Raw genomic sequence first — 17,449 nt, 5'->3', positions numbered from 1 at the left:
CAATTTGTGAAGTCTTTCTAAATGGAGCAATAATAGTCGTTTAGGACTTTAAGTATATCTTCAAGAAACACACTTCAATTTATTAAGGAACTACAAGATTGCCCTTAATATATATAAATAATGGAGGAATCCTAATTATTCTGTTTAGCTTTTAAGGACACATTAGTCACAGAGAAAAGGCATTACCTATCCTATACTATGCACTCTTTTGTTCTCTGAGAATCAAAGTATTTTTAATATTGTTTTGGGAGATTGAGTTGCATTATATGCTTCATCTCTGTGAGTTTCATGTTTTGTTTTTGTGGCATTCAATTCCTGAATGAAATATCTAGTGCTAAAAGGCTGAAGACATCTAGAATAAAGAGAATAAAAACATGCTTGCAGTTGTTAATGCTTACTTCTGAAAGAAATATACCATAAGACTCCAAAGTATGTGAGATTTCATCTTGTCCTCCAAACTTGCACAAGAAAAACAATAGAAAGTCTGTAAATTCAAAGCTCATGCATCTCATTACTATCATTTTCAGTTATTCTTTGGTGTCAGCTTCCTTTGAAGCAGATTGCAAAGGACTGGGAGATAGCTGAGACTGAAAACAGTCGCTTGTGGTAGAACGGCCTATTGTGCATTTTTTTGCTTGTATGAAGACAAAATGAATACTTTTGGAGAAAACAGCATAAATCTTTTGCAAAGCCCTAGACTAAGAGCATTTTTTTTCTTCTTTGAACAACGCAAAGTGCATTCAGTGATACAGGTACAGTGCAGAAACTGCATATCGTATATACCTCTTATTTAAGTCTAACCATAACATTTGTAATATTAATTTTATAGAAAGTTTTTCCTTTAAAGCCCATTTAATTTTTGACAATTAAATATCTTCTCTTATGATGCGCCAGGAAAAGGCTTGGGGCATTATTATGCCATAACATATGCACCAATTACGTCTGATTTCTGTTCATACAAAGAACACGATTGCTTGACTGCCACTGAATTTATGGAAAAAGCAATGTTCCGCCAATGGCAGCCTTGTGCATTCACCTTCAAAGGGATATGCTTCCCGTTAGTGTTCATCAAAAAAGCACTTTGCTCTAAAGGCCAGCCAACAGAAATACATAATCCTTTAGCCTACACCAAGGATATTCCATGTTCCTGAATACTTTTTCATGTCCTTGGCTGAACCTTAAGGTGAGATACCATCATTTTTGTGCCGCACTGCTTCATTTCACCTTTGTGATTTTATTACAGCCCAGTGTAATTTAGAAAAGCCATGAGCTTTACTTTGTGAGGTGGAAGTGTGGCACCAAAATCAAGACACCAGTTTTGTATAGCACTGTCAGTCTGTAGTCTGAGTGTTTGGGGAACACCCAAGATCCATCCTAATATTGAGAGCTGTCCCAGCACTAGCAAGCCACAGACTGCCATACAGTCCACACGCATGAGAGATGGTTTTACCTGTATTTTGATGCCAAATAGTTATGTACCCTCCTCTTCATTTTCCATAGCCTGAAGAGCCTCATTTCAGAAGAAGAAAAAAAAAAAAAAGTAATTAAATTCCTGGGATTAAGAGATTATAAACGCACTTTTATAAATATAGAGAGTAAATCTTTCATGTTTTACTTAGGCTAGTCACAAGAGGTCCATAGGGCTACTACTTTAAGCCAGACAAGCAAAATACATACAATGATCAAAGATATGTCATGCAAATAATGATAAATTCTGCTGTTTTAGATTACAGAACATATCTAATGTGTCTGTAATGCGCTATAAGTGGTTTAAATGGCAGATAGTGATTAGCAAACTATTTAAGATCTGTGAGATACTGACAGTAATTTTTTCTGCAGGGCTGGCTTTCTTCTCAGCACTCTACAAGTATCTTCATTCCTGTTTGATTTATATGCCATAGCAGAAAAATATGTCCCTGGAATCTGAATTATGGCCACTCATGACATATAATTGAGGGGGTTTTCACTGTATTGTAGGAAGATACTGACCTTACATACACGCTTTGGAAATACTCATGCAGAAGAACAGGGCAATCTAGGGGATCTGAATAACACATACTTGAAACAGGTTTAAAGAGCTCGATATAAGAGCTCTTAGTGCATTTGTAAATTTAGATTTTCTCTCTGTTTAGCTAATAAAATGCTTTTAAAGAGATGCAGAAACAAAAATGCCAAAGTTAAGTGCTTGGAAACTGGATTAAATAACATATCATCTATTAAGTTCACTTTTTTTTCTTTTTAGCATAGAAACTGAAACATGGTATTTCTAGAGAAAAACGAGCATGCGGTCAGCAGTCCCGAGTGTAATTCTTGATTCTTAGTTTTCTAAAATGAATAAAAATATTTTTTCTTTAGAGGAATTGTATTTTCCAAGGGTATTTTTTGACTATTGCATATTGTGACTTTTAATGAAGTTAAAGTTGTTGTCCTGTGGTATCATGAATAGAATGGGACAGGCTATACACTTCCACTCTTAGCTGCCCTGTAACTTTACTCTGGTTTACTTCTGAAAAGATATTCTGTAGTTAACATAAAGCAACATAAGCAGAGTCACAGATGTTCCTCACTTTTGTCATTGTTGTACTATGTACAGGCTAAAGTAGTGACAGAAAACCTGCAAGAAGAAGAGGAGGACACCATGACAAGGACTACATGTCAGAGTCATGTGATAGGTACAAAATTATGTTTTACACTGGATTTTATTGCTGTCTCCGTTCATGGAAGAAAACATGTTTAATTCTCATTACTTTGTTTGCCCACCTAATGCCAGTTTTAGCATTCGTTTAGCTCTGTGTTCACCACCAGTCAGATTTCACCAACTATATAAAAGATCAGTACGTACCATTACTGATTGTGGATCAAAGCAGTGTTTGATAGAAGAGCTTTGGAATCTGACTATGAAATACCATTTCAGTCTCCAAAACATGGGCGTTACATATGGTGGCCTAACTCAAGGGATGTTGTGCATGATACTTTCTGTGGAAATAATACTGATTTTTGACTCTGCAGTCTATCCTTGAGTCTGTAAAACTCAGAGTAAAATTCCAAATAGCAGAATAACTGTGATAAACTATCCCAGAGTGTGTAGCAAACCAGGTGTCTGTTCAGAAAACACTGAAGTTGTAATTGCAAATATAGCTGCCTTTGCTATACACTTTTCAGGAGAAGCACCATCAGCCCTTCTTTACTAATCTTTAACTGCAGATGAACTTTCAGTACTTGTTATAAAATATCTAATAGACAATGGAGGATGAAACAGAAGTTTTTTTGAGATCTGTAATAGAGCAACGTGTCACCAATATAAGAAACTGATTCTGAATTTAAAAAAAATATATAAAAATCTTTAGCAAGTTCCCTTTTCAGGCATAGTCTGCAGCAGTAGTTAAAATCTGATTCTGTGTTTACAGGACACTGTCAGTAACTCTTTCATTTCACTAATGCACTCAGTCCAGAAAGTGGGGCTGAACTGGAGGTATCATGTTGAAACATATTTCTCTTCGGGATAATGTTTGCGTGCCTATATTGACTTGTCCAACATTTTCAGTCCTAATATCAAGTAAAAGAACTCTGTCTTCCTGGCAGCAGAGATCCCTAAATTCTTCAGTCTCTAGCAACCCATCCAAAACTTGGCTCTGTTACAGTGACTAAATAACAAGAACTTTGAACAATGCACTGTAAGACTATGATGGGGCTCTGCAGCTGGATAGGTGCAAGCCCTGAAAAGTGAAATACTTGCTGCTCACTCTAAGAATAAAGGCCTTTCTTTCTATTACTAGAAATTGCCCAAAAGAGAATAACTCAATTAAGATTGTTCAGAATTATTTTGCCCTCACCCCCAACCCCAAAGTTCTGAAAACTTTTACTTTGAATTGATGTGAAATATTTGGGTCTATTTATTTTTTTAATCCAGTTACTGAAGAAGAAGAAACAGCTATTTGTAAAGTGTTGTCCTGAAAAGACTGCAGTGCTTCCTTGGTGTTCATCAGTGTAATTGGTGGTTGTGGCTGACACCTAATCACTATGCATTTTCATATATTACTGTGTCAGCGGGTCCTGTAATATGTCATGGTGGGAGGGGTTGAGGATGCTAATATTCTACTCCTCACACGTACACCAAGTCTGAGTCTCTGACAGGACAGAACGGTTGTGGAGTAGGGTGGCTGGCGCTCCCGAAAGCCAGACTTCTGTTGTGCCTTAGGTTCATGAGGCCCTCAGTTAGCTGGGAGACATCGTCACTGTGGATCTAACTCTCCTGTGCACCAAAGCCCCTTTTCTCAACAAAAAGCTCCTTTTCTTTGCCATTTTGCAGGGCTGATCACATGGATGGAGTGACAGGTAGGTCTGTGGCCCAGGTCTGCAGAAGTCCACCATATGTGGCACTGCAGAGTAGCCAGGCAGTGCTGTTCTTGGGAAACTCGTATAGCTTGTACAAGAACTTTCCATCATCTGAATTATACTAATTACAAAAGACACGTCTTTACCCTAGACAGTCCCATCTCTTTAAGGCTCAACACAGTATGGCAACTACCCCTGTTCTGCCTTTTTAAAGCGTCTAGAATAACTCAAGTATTTTGCTCTGAGGATCTAGTTGTTGATGTGAGGAAACTCCTTGATGATGAGAGACGTGCAGTAGATAGTTTTGGCATGGTAAAAATAATCGAAGTCTGAGCAAAGTTTTTGGCACTAGCACACAGAGTCCTAATGCAGAATGTCCTAGTCATTACTTACTTCAGCAGGATGAGAACAAGGCCGGGAAATTGGAAGCGTGGATCTAAGTGAGCTTCCTGAATACTCCTAAATCAGTATCTTGCTGTGTTTTATGCCCCTCTCATCAGGCTGTGTTTTATACCACACTGGAATTTTTGCTTCTGTATGTCCACATTGCTCTTTGGTAGATAGCAAACTTTCCTAGCTCTGGTTCAGATTCTTTTACCAAATTCCGTGCTAGATGTTCTTGGATTTTTCTGATACATACATTTTTCTGATACATACCCCATTTTTCTGGTTTACACAGAACAAATGTGTTTGTTGTTGTTGTTGTTTTGCTTGTTTGCTTGCTTGCTTGCTTTTTCTTTTCAAAACTGATCTCTGTGTAGCTTTGAGAAACTTTAGTTGGAATACCTCCCACGTCATCCTGGTTTTCTTAGAACCATACACAACTTGTGAAGATTATAAAGAACCTGTTGGTAAGGAGGATTACTTGAGATGTGGTAAAGGCAAATTCATCTTTCTTTGTTATGAACTAAGTTTCTGGTTGTCAGAAGCAGAAAGGAATAATACAGGAAGGATGGCTTTACAATGCTCCGCCTCACTGCCGTCAAGCACACAATAGTGACCCAGGTCCTTGGTGTGATCAGAGAGGGCAGTTGCTCTGTCCCCTCAGCAGTTCCTGTCCTGGTGGAAGCTTCTGGTCTGTTGTTTTCATGGAACAGTTTCACAGATTGCAGGGTTCTTGAAGAACAGGAACTACTTTGAAATCTTGAAAATTTCAGTGGGTAGTAAATTAATTTTTTACTGGTCTCCATTCCTCACCACCATAAACAGTCATTTTTTAGAAACAAAGTTCATCGTGGTTTTGTAGCTGTACTTTAAGGACTTCATTCTACTAGTTCTGAAATGTTAACAAAACAGAGCTGAATGTACAGAAGATGTAGAGAAGCTATGATTAAGTAGGAAAGATGTTCTTTACTGTGGTAAAGAAATAATAGAAAAGTGTTGTTGTAGTTGTAAATTGCCAGTTGCTAGGTTTTTAATTTATTGCCATTTGGTGATCTGAACAAATATAAGTACTTTGCTGATTCTTTGGTTTTGCTGCATTGAAAGAATTCAGGAAAGCACGGTAATACAAAATTACTTGTCTAGTGTACTTATATCTCAGGTACACATCATTTCCCTATGTAGCAGTCATTTATATTGTTGTATTGTGCTTAAGCACATATTTAAAACAGTTTTAATCTTTTTAAAAGATAACTGTGTTACACCCTGGATGTTTTTGCTGTATTGTGGGTGAGGATGCGAAATGTGGCCCCAGCAGAGGTGCTACCTGTACTCTCTCTTCCCCCAAATAAGAGACCTGAAAATCCAGGAGTATCGCTTTCAGGTCCAGCTGTCCTCAGAGCTCGTTCCTCATGCCCTTTGCAATGAAGTAGTTGGGTTTTAAAGGAGTGGTGAAGAGGGAAAGAGGGAAATGCTAAAGTACATAATAGCAGAAATGACATGATAAAAAGGTTGCCTTTCCCTTCATGTCATGAGAGATTCCCCAGCTCAGACAGGTGCAGTGGGGTCGCAAGATGTTCTTATCAATAAATTCCTTTATTGAATAGAAAGACAATGTGTCAAGCTTCTGACAGTATTGCTCCCAAGTAAACATAAAAAAGCCTTCACTTTACAAAGGAAGAGAATTCTCTCAATAGAATAGAATATTCAGTGTTTGCTTCCTGTCTTGCATTTCCCCATTGTCACAATGGCCAGAACCATTACAAGACAGTTACAAATGACACCTTTACACATAGAGGCAAATAAGTGAGAAATATAAGAAATATATATATCTGTAATGAAGAGGTGAGTTAGTAGTAATTAACTGTGTCATTCTTAGTTCATGTAAACTATGCTGGTGCTGAAGGAGGAGAGACCGAGTGTGACCTTTTCTCAGTAATCAACACTTTGGTAATTTATCAAACACCCTGTTTGAAAGCTGCATGATAATCATTTCTTTGGATCCAGTTTCCTTTTCTCTTTGTTTCCCCAAGGGGATGACAAATTCACTAGAGGAACAAATCAGCATTGAAAATGATATACTTAAGCTGCACAAAACACACAGTCTCAGTATGTCCTCACCAACCTGAATAGGCTGATGAGAGGTTTCTGAGAAGATTTCAAGTCTATTCTTAAATCTATACTCAGGTTTCAATACAAAGAAAGAATTTTCTGTTTTTGTTTTTTTTTTTTTTTTCTTGTCCCAGATATTTCTACGTGCAAATGTCTTTATTCACCCTAGAGGACTTCCAGTGGTCATTCAGTCCTCAGCAGTCCCCAAATGTATCAAACAAGCAATTCTGGTCAAAAGCACTGAAGTTCAGGGATGTGAAAGCATGGACAATTCATCTAGAGGAATTGTTTTATTGAACTGGAATTTTTTTGCTTTGAAATGTTAACTTTAATATGCCACTGATGGAACTGAAGTGCCAATTTCATTCTTTAAGGAAAGCCTGTTCAGCTTTAACATCAGAAAGCGCACTGGTTTTGTCCTCTGGGTACTTGGAATGACATTACAGGTAAAAATAAATCAAAAAAACAGTAATTCTGAACAGACCTGCAATTTGCATTAGCGTTGTGGGTACTGTACAGAGCAAATACTTGATAATGCAAGAATTGGTAGTAGCAATCCAAAATCTATCCGGTTGTTGGTGGTACTATCTGGTCGACTAGAAGTACAGGATATTATGTACTGAAGCTGTATGGGGAGTTAATTCGCTGAAGCTGTCTGGAGTTAGAATCCACAGCAGAGAGCTTCACAGCTCTTGGAAATAAATTATCTGTCTGTGGCATTGACCCATATTGTTTGTTTTGACTATGTCAGGTGAAATTCAGAACCAAGTAAAGATTATAAAGATAAGTGTAGGCAGAATTTTTCAAACTTTAAAGAGAGACTCTTGTCTAATTTCTGTCAAATTGTCATTAGAGGTCCAGGTCATTTGCTCAAAATTGATTCATCCGGCATTAAATGGAACATTGTAGATACTGGCATTTCTATAATACAGAGAAAAGGCCTGCAGATACTTAAAAGGGTTTTGAAAAGACTCAAGCTAGATGGAGGGTTGGGCATCCACACTATCAAAGCAACATTAAAAGTGCATTGTAGACTGTGCTGCTTTGTGCTAGAACAAAACCACACATTGAGGTCAAGGGATTCTTTTGTAGTTGTGCTGTATCCCAGCGCTCAATTCCATTAAAGTTCTTGATAATCATCTGCCTTATAGCAGGCTTTATCATCTTTTTTTTTCTACTTTCTAAGAACAACCCTGCAGAAGGGTTTTGCAGTGTAATTTAAAGGCAATCTGGTCAGAAAAGAAAAAAAAAAAATCTATCTTTTAAGCAACTTCTAGAAGGTTTTGTCTTCTTCATAGAACATTTGGTTGAATTCTATGTATTCCTGATGTTCCAGAAAGGAACGTTTGTTGGTTGTTGTTGCCATTTTGCATGTTGTATTGTGTTTTAAAGTCCACCACTCTAAGTTTTGTATGCAGAAAAGTGATCAGACTACATTTTCAACAGAAAACGGGAATGTCCTTGACAGCAAGTTTTATAGAGAAGTTGCTAGCAACTTGATAGCAATTTTGAAGATATAATGATAGCAAACATAGGACATATAAAATGTATATGTGAGTAGGTTCGACATCAAATGAAATGTCAGTGTTATAATTATTTGTATCGAGGTATCAAAATAGTGAAGATGATAGCCTTATCTGTGCTTTCTGATAATGTTTTGTCCAGCATCCAGTAGCTATACCAAAAGCTATAGAAATGATAAGAAAAAAAAACATACTTCCTAAGCAATTTTTTTCTGAGGAAAAGGACCTACATTCTCTGTAGTATCCCAAGTAAATTAATTTGTCTCTGACTCTTCTTTTCTTTCTGATTCTTCTGTATGATTTTCCCACAGATACATTCATTCACTGCCAAGGCGTTATTTTTCACCTTTCCCTCATGCCTGTTCACCTGCATTGTTTAAAAGTCATAGTTGTTCTAAACTTTACTGATGTCTGCTGTCCCAGTGTTGCTGCTTATCTGACTCTCCACAAATCTAGACCATGACACAGAGCCTGCCTTTTTGTTTCCATACTGATACCAGTTGTAATCAGTGGATCCTCAACTCCAGTATCATCTGCCTTTGTCTATTGGATAGGCCTAGGTTTCTTCCTGAAATCTAGATCTGATGTACACTGGAGCTGAAAAAATATGTTTCGGGTTTTATTTCTAAGTGTGTCATTTCATGTACATACTCAAAATGCTTAATTTATAAGTTATTCAATGGCCTATTCCAAAGCTTGATGTAAACAATAGCAGTTCATCTGCTTATTTAATAAGCTTGCACCAACCTTCCCACAGGAGAACAAAAGATACCAGACAACCCCCTCCGCTAAACAAAAGACTTGGTTTCATTCACTATTTTGTAGACTGCCAAAACTTAGGTTATTTTTACTGGACTGCTAAGTAAATAATTATTTAATTCATGTTTTCTCATTCTAAGGGAATGGAAATAGATGTGAAGGAAGCGAGCTTGATTAATGCGGTAAATACATTAAGTCTGACATGCATCATCCTAAAACATGTCCATTAAGCCTGACATATTTGAGCAAACACATTCACGTTAAAGAACCCTTAAAACCTGGAGGCAGATTAGGTGAGGTCTGTAATGAATTACTGAGATAAATGTAACAGAATAAGTGACAGAGGAAAGATGGTGAACAAATTGATCTGAATTACAGCCTGTGCATTCAGTAAAGAGAGGTGATCCACATCATAGAGGCAAAAGAATAATCCAGAAGTTGTTTAAATGTCAGGCGAATCCTTGGATGCCTCCAATGCATTTAATGAAGAATAATATTCAACTGATAAAATGTCTTTTGACCACAAAAGAAATCCTCCTTTGTCATGAAGTCTCAATGCCTGAGAAAACAACTTATCCTGTCAGTGTTAATTCCTTTCATCAGGACATTGATAGAAGTTGAGAAGAACCATTTAGCAATCATCTTATCACTGATACAGGAGTTGATTCGTTCATTTACACATGATCAGATAAAGGAAAAATGTTTGTTTTATCTTTCCCATCACCACCCAGTAAAGCTGTGGAATATCTCGAAGTCTGTACAAGTGAGTGTGAGGTTGCTGTCTGTAAAAGCCATCAAACAAAACCAGTTATCACTGAATAAGTTTCCAGCATGGGGCTGTTGTTATTTGGAATCTGCATACTCAAAAGTTTTATGGCTTGATACAAGTTGTGATAAAGTGTGAGATTTTTCATTAATTCCGTATATATGGGCAATGGTACAAGTATGTGTGCATTTATTTGTACTTCAATAACAAAGCCATTTTCTAAAGCCCTGTGTACATGTGCTGGCTGAGAGGTAAGTATTAAATCTGTAGATGCTGACTAGATTGCTTTAATAAGTGTGCTTCCTGGGCTGCAGCATTGAAATGGGACTTCAGCGTAGCAGACAACTTAATGACACGCACTCTCACTATATCTAGCCAACTTGGGTGTTAATCCAAAGGACTCGTTCTCAATTGCTAAAAAAACACTGAATTAATAAACACCAAAATAAGCTGCTTACCTCTATGAATTCATCCATGACAGCAGTGGCTTAAAAAACAAACAAGCAAAAAATTTCAACATCCAGTCCCATAAGTGGCCTGGAAGATACCAGACAGACCCTCACAACCTCCTTACCTATCATCATCTCGCTATCCTCAGGATTTTTCAGACAAGAGGTATGTGTGAAAGTGCACAAGCAGAACTGAGCTCAGCTGGGTAAAAAGCAGTTATATTTGTACTTACACTCACTTAAATGTCTGTCAATTCCTCTAGTCTTGGTGTGCCCAAGACACAGGGTACTGGCTGTGTGCTCAGAGGAGGAGCTGCCATGTTGTCACGTGCACAGAAGCTTTATATAGATATTAGTCATACATCTAAATCATGAATATAGAGGGGCAGTGTCTCCACTAAAAAAAATTTCTCCTTCTTTCCCTCTTCCACTCAGTGCAGAATTGGTTGTTTTATTCCCTGGGTTCAAAGTCTGTGGCATTTCATGCCTCCATCTAATTTCCCTAAATCACTCACACTTGAATGCAATTATCAAGCACTGTTCTACCCCTTTTTGTACTTCAAAATCTTCCTTCTTTGTTCCTTCAGCGCTACTGAAATGACCTGTATCTGTGGTTTGCTTACTCTTCTGAGCTCAAGTAGCTGAAATAGGACATCGCTAAAGAGAAACCTTGTTTAGTAACCACTCGGCATTGCAAGAACTGACTTTCTTGTGTGTAGCAACATACCCCTAGGAGCATATAGGGCAGAAGGGACCCCCAGAGGTCCAGACTCCTCTTGCTCAGGGACTTATCAGTTCAGGTTTGAATGTCTTCAAGGATATTATTCTAAATCTGTCCGTGGCCAATGCGCCATTGCTTTGGGAGCTTTTACATAACATTTAGCATTCCTGTGTTTTTGTGCTGCATTATTCTTGTTACTGACAATCGGTGTGGTCATGCTGTTGAGTGGCCTTCCAAGTCAGCGCAGAGCAGCCTTCTGCAGTGCCTCATTTACTGACCCAGGGTTTACTCATCAGAAACAGCCCATACACTGGTGCATAAAGCTGATTAAATATCCTCTTCTTCTTCCGAGTTGCTCTGCATCTTTTCAGTGGGGATTTATTAGTTTGGGGGCAAGATAGGAGGGGAATAGGCTACATTCTGCAGAATGGAGAGAGCTGCAAGAGGAAGGGTATAATGTTGGTTTGGGCCACTAGAAATGGGACTGTCTGCTGTGCTGTGTTCTTCACTCTTCTTTGGCATTTGGGTATTTCTGCAGGGATTAATTTTGAAATGACGGTCTGAAGGAGTCTATTATAATAGAGTGAAACTTTCTGTGTATTTTTGTAATTGTTACTTATGTAGGCTGAAGATGATGGAGAACCTTGCCAATGTAAATAATAAGAAACTAACATCCATTAGTGTCTTCTAATTTATGTCAGCTTACCTTCTTCACAGTCTGGCAGAGACAAATCATTTCTTTGTATTTTAACAGATAGTACACAGAGCACTTGTCTAATTGCCAGTTCTTCTGCAGCGCTGCTGCAGCCTACTGTCTAGCTTGTCTTCCTTCGGTGCAGAGTATTCATATTTTGGATCAACACTTCCTTATTAGCCACAATGATTTTCTGTTAATTTCATTCTTTTGTTGTTATGGTTATTCACCCAGAAATACTATTTTTTATCACTAGAATGAGTAGAAGTGTGGCTCTTTATACATTATATATAGGATGCAGTCTAATTATTATTCAAGATACTGAGAATCTGCTGGTCTCATTCAGGCTTAAAATGTCAATTAAACAGGATAGTCTGGTTCTTCAGCTCTGAAGTTAATGCTGCTGTGTTGGTTTTCACTGGCTTACAGTCTGACCCAATCTATATTTGTTTTTATCACTCATATCAGGACTGTACCTGATTATCATACTTAATACAGGCTAGTATATGCCAGTATTCTCTGTGTTAGTTTAAGTCCCTCTATTTGAAACTTTTCCATTTTGCATGGTTTTTGCTCCTGGCTAGGACCATCTGTAGGCATTTGTACGGAGCTTCAGTCATGCATTTCCTATTAACTCTAATTCATACACCTGAAATACAACTGAGCAAACTGAAAAGCATTCTGAGTGAGTATGTGTTCAGTTACTTTAAGCATTTGTTTCAACTGTGCTCATATGGGCTCTGTGTTCCTTTTCTAAAATGACATTTAGGAGAATTTTCATGGGAAACACATTTTCACCTGAATTATCAATTATATTTAAGCTCTATCAGCATATGCCTTTCTAAAGCTGCAGTCTGAGGGTGAGATACCAATTCCTAATTTGATGCTGTCTTTGCCATTTTTAATGGAGTTTGAGGAGCTTTGATTTGTATCTTAAGTCAGAGCCTGAACTGTTGACATTTAATTATGCAATTAGTAATTATGGCATCTCATAGAAAAGCAGGCTCTTCAAAAATAAATATAGAGAAATAATAATTATACAATTAGTGCGTTGTTTTTAATTCTAGATGATCTTGAGAATTTCTCAGTGTTTGGATAATGCACTGTGAGAAAAAGAAAAAGCAAAAAATATAGTGAATCATTTCCTTACTTACTGTCTTTAACATGCAGAGATCTAGTATGTTGTTTCAAACTGCTCATTCTAATGGTGTTTTTGAAACACCATTTAACATCACATACTTTTTTCTTTTTTCTTTTTTTCAAAAAAACAGACTTCCTGAAAAAAATCACTGTTCGTTCTTCTGGCTTTAAATCGTGATGGTTTCTCACCAACCCCTACTTCCTTGCAGCTACTTTCACAGTGATTCAGCTGGTTTGGAGGAGCTGAACTTGAGCACTGAAATTAAAAGATTATAGTTCACCTAAAAGTCACTCAGAGCTCTCTCTGCTCACTCTGTTAATGAGTTTTCACTTCATTAATTAAGAAATAAAATCAGGCTCTTTCAGGTGTGCATGTATATATTTAACTGTTTATTACTAGTACCCTTAAGTAAAGCCATCTGCAGGGCAGAACTAAAAATAAATTATTTAAAGCCTCATTTAATATTTATGTGGCTTTAATTACACTCTTGTTTTCTATTAATAAACAAAAAGCAGTGATGTTACTAAAATAAATATAGCATGTTCTCCTGTGTATCTGCAAAACCCAGAGCTTTCTGTGCACTTATTAATTGGTCGCTGTTACTAGGGAGAGCATTTATGTTTGCACACTATCACTAGTCCTGTGCGTTGGGAACAGAACATCAAAGAAAGTCTCTCAACATGAGTGAAACCAAACTCCAGTTTATAAGAGGTGTTTAAGTGCAAGTAAATCAGTGATTCCATGCCTTTGTCCTTAAGGGCTTCAAATGCACCAGTCAGTGAACTCAAGCCCTCGAGGGACCAGCCAAATAATACCAGCAGCAAATGTTCCCTTGGGCACTGTGCAGCCCGTGTATGGGATGCTACATGTGCCCTCGGCTCTTCTGTAAATGTGGTCTAATGGAGATGTTCCCAACTAAAGACAACCCAGCTACCTCTAATAGTAAGAGCAAAAATAATGATCATAATGCTTCTTGGAAGTCTTTTGCAGCACAGTTCCTGAACAGCCTCCAAAATAGCTGCATTAAACTGAGTTTGGGTATTTCCACACAAGCATTACAGATAGAAGTGACTGCAGGGTGGCTATACACTGCCTGTGAAGCTCTGAGGTTCTTTATCCTTACACCATCACTATGTAATGGGGAGGTGCAATTAGCTCGGTGTTTTAATATGAAGAACTGAAGCATAAAGAGAGAAAGAGATAGGCCTGTGGTTACATGGAAAAGGCATCGCTGAGGCAGCCCTTTCAGGTTGCCTCTTAGGTTTTGCTAATTTATTATGTACAATTTCAGAGTGTGGGGATGGGTCTCTTCTGGGTCTCTTCTATTAGACAGCAGGAAATGAAGGGAAGCATCCATCCATGCCTTGAATTAGTATTTCCATGTTGAGATGTTCCTTAAGACAGTATGCAGTTATTGGCTTCTGACCTTTGCATTTCAGGGTACTAAGGGAAACATAAAGACACTCTTTCTTCATGAAAGTTCATGGAAAAGCCAAATTTCTGCATTTCTGCAGATCTGTTGCTTATCTGGGATTTACCCCTTGCATCAGGTGTGAGGACTTCCTTTTTTTCTCACCTATTACTCATCTATCAGGATTTCTTAAAGATAGTTGCAGATCTGTAAGGCTGATTGGCAGCTGCAGAGGTAAAACTAAAGGGACATACAGCCATTAAGAATAGGGATGGCTCCCCAAATTATTTGTAGGCTGGCCTCATTGGCAGCCAGGCTGCATTGGACTGCAGTTAATTACCTTTTACACGGAGCTTAAAGTTGCTGTTCGCATGAATTGGAGGTCTCAGTATTTCAATTCTAAAGATTTCAAAGTCGTTTCTAAAGGACTAAAACCATATCTCTTTCTAATATCCTGGCTCCTGAGAACAGTGAATAGATTTTTAAAAAGAAGGTACTCCAACATAATATGGAGAGATTATTCCAGCAGTCGTCTGTTGTAGGACCATGTGAAAGCTGCAGGTACACCTATGTATTTAGCAGACACTGAGAGAAGTGGAACACAAAATTTCAAGCATTATCTGAGTTCTTGTTACAACTTATTTAAAGTTTTGTTCTGTGTAACAACCCTGCTCAAAATAGCTTACCACCAGTTTTTCCAAGTATGCAAGGAAGGGATCTAAATGCCTGGAGGGAGATTGGAAGTGCTTATTGCAAAAAAAATCCATATGTAACTGTTAAACTGGTGATTATCGGTACTCACTAATAATTAAAACTAATCTTTTGACTTATTTTGAATTGTATTTTAAAGCGGGACTTGAATTGAAATGAGGCAGCAATTGCATGTTTCAACTTAGGAAATACATTTCAAAGATGCAATTATGGGCATGGAAAACTGTGAAGACAACTGTCAAACTGCTGGACAAATGACATATTGAGGTTAGTGATTTTTGCAAAGAACTTTAGGAAGAAGCAGTAGAAGAAATACTAAATTGGTAAAGTTGGTAAAGTCTGTATTTAGTGTTTATTATTATTATTATTATTATTGCTATTATAAATAGGCATAAGCTCTAATCCCAGATTCAAACAGCCATGAATTTAGTTCAAGTCTACTTACAGATTCATTATTTGAAAATCTGCTGCACAGTCCTCCTCCCATTTACCCTTTCTTAGTATACATTAGAAATAATTACGTTTCACCAGTGCAGCGCTCAGGGGAGTGTCAGGGCTGTGAAAACTTGTGGTTTATATAGTTTTACTTAGGATAGCCTTCAGTTTTTTGTAGGTTTGCATAATGGTTACATTCAGATCCAGATAGAAAACACTAATGCATTCATCTTTGTTGGATCAAATGATGGCGTAAACCCAGAAGGAATAATTTGCTTAAAATTGACATTGATTTGGCAGAAATACATTCATTTTTTTTGTGGTTGCTTTAGCATTGCAGATGAAGAGAAGGATGTGCAAATAAAGAGATCTGTTTTGCCATCTGTAGTTTAAGTTCTTCCTGCCAATGCCACATGTAGCTTAAAGATGTTTATTAACTGATAAAGCAATTTTGCAGAGACCTATTTACGTTTGAGGTTTTATTATGAAAAAAAATAAAAAGTATTAATTAATAATTTGGTGTGTTTCATAATACTAGAAAAATGATACTCCCTTTGTGTGTCAGGAAAAAAAATTACATACTCTCTGGTTCCCCATGTCAGCTTAATAGAAGTCTTGATCTTTCTAATGCAGAGAAAGATAGTTCGTTAGAATTTGTGTACTGATGGGATTAATGCCCTTTCATTTTTAGTGGTGTAGGTACTCCTTGTAGAAAGCCCACTTGGTGTTAGATATCTCTCAAAACCTTCTTTCAAGGCTTAAGTGAGTCTGTACTTCTGAAAACAGCTTGCTGGAAATTTCCCAGTGAAACTGTTCTTGATACAGAGCTATTTATGACTGATATTTTTTTTCTTGAAAATGTCTGCTTTCTGTGGAAAATTCTGGTTGTTATTCAAAAGTTTCAGCTGAAATTTGTGTCAATCATATGCAGTTTGGGAGGCCAGAACTTGAAAATTTATGTGAGGAAGATATCAAACCAGCTGTAGTGGTGAGCACAGAGGAGAACTCCACACTTCTCCTGAGGTGGGATGCTTCTTCAGTAGAAAATGTGTCCCTATGCCACGAGCATTATACAGGAAGGCTGGTTTAAGCAGAATGACCTGTGATCTTTTTTTTTTTTAATCTTTTTTTTTTTTTTGACCCAAAATACAATTGTCCTGTTTGTTGCTGTTCGATGCGTTTTTGACGTTAAGATAGATCGGCCATCACAGTTAAGTGACATACACGCTTCTGTAGCTTTGCTACCTTCAAATAGAAACTGTTTGAAGTAGAGATTATGTCTGTTTGCAGTAATTGCATCTTGGAATCCGTCAATATGTTTTATTAGTATCCTCCTGGCTCCAAGTGACAGGGGATGGCTGAAGTTACTGAACTGCTTCTGGAAATCCTGACCCCTCAAGCAGCGCTGAGAGGTGGCTGTGTCAGTCATAGCACGAGTTGGTGAAGAGGCAAAACTTGACTTACAGCACAGCAGGACCTACTCATGGGACCTGTAAATCTTTCCCTACATGCCCGCATCCAAAAATGTCTCCTATTATTACGTTTAATTCAAAGTGGGTCAATTGCCCGGTCATTTTGAATAAGATTATGTGTATCCATAAGACAATATACCTGCTTAATACAATTGCTGATCGAGGCCTTATTACTTTAGTTTTATGGATAAAACTTTGGATCTTGTGGTTTCTGTAAAGATTTTTACAGGTGATTTAAGCAAAATAAGAAAACTCATATTCTTTTAACCAAGTGCTCAAAATAACAGTGGGTAAATACATGAACTTCTGGAAATTATAATGGTCCCTATGGAAGGGAAGACTGACGTGATTTGTGAATAGACTAATAATTTCTGAAACCCCTTTTAAGATAGGACTTTATTAGGATGTGAATCTTTATCAGAGTAAATATTTTGAAATACTCTCCAGTCATTCAGTTAAGAGTTTGTATACAATTATATGTGGCATTACATCCCCCTTAGTAAAAGTGTGAAGAGGTGTGTATAAGAAGCTGTGTTTAA

At 37.5% G+C, this 17,449-nt stretch overlaps 1 protein-coding gene across 25 annotated transcripts in view; it reads left to right on the top strand.

Annotated features, from left to right (window-relative positions):
• The window catches only part of NCKAP5 (NCK associated protein 5), a 438,779-nt gene that overhangs the window by 383,565 nt on the left and 37,765 nt on the right, over positions 1 to 17,449 (top strand). For 21 of the 25 annotated variants that reach the window (XM_013186421.3, XM_066999996.1, XM_013186422.3 and 18 more), the window contains one exon: positions 2,594 to 2,672. The exons of 2 other annotated variants lie outside the window; for them this stretch is intronic. In XM_013186421.3, the coding sequence (XP_013041875.3) occupies positions 2,594 to 2,672 (79 nt within the window). Of the gene's footprint in view, positions 1 to 527; positions 702 to 2,593; positions 2,673 to 15,142; positions 15,271 to 17,449 lie in introns of those variants that run through there. 2 more of the 25 variants (XR_007169250.2, XM_048079606.2) reach the window with 2 other exon arrangements.

The sequence above is a fragment of the Anser cygnoides genome, chromosome 6, assembly GCF_040182565.1.
Source record: "Anser cygnoides isolate HZ-2024a breed goose chromosome 6, Taihu_goose_T2T_genome, whole genome shotgun sequence".
Lineage (NCBI taxonomy): Eukaryota > Metazoa > Chordata > Aves > Anseriformes > Anatidae > Anser > Anser cygnoides.
Note: the sequence above shows the minus strand (reverse complement) of the source record. Positions and strands in the feature narration are given on the sequence as shown.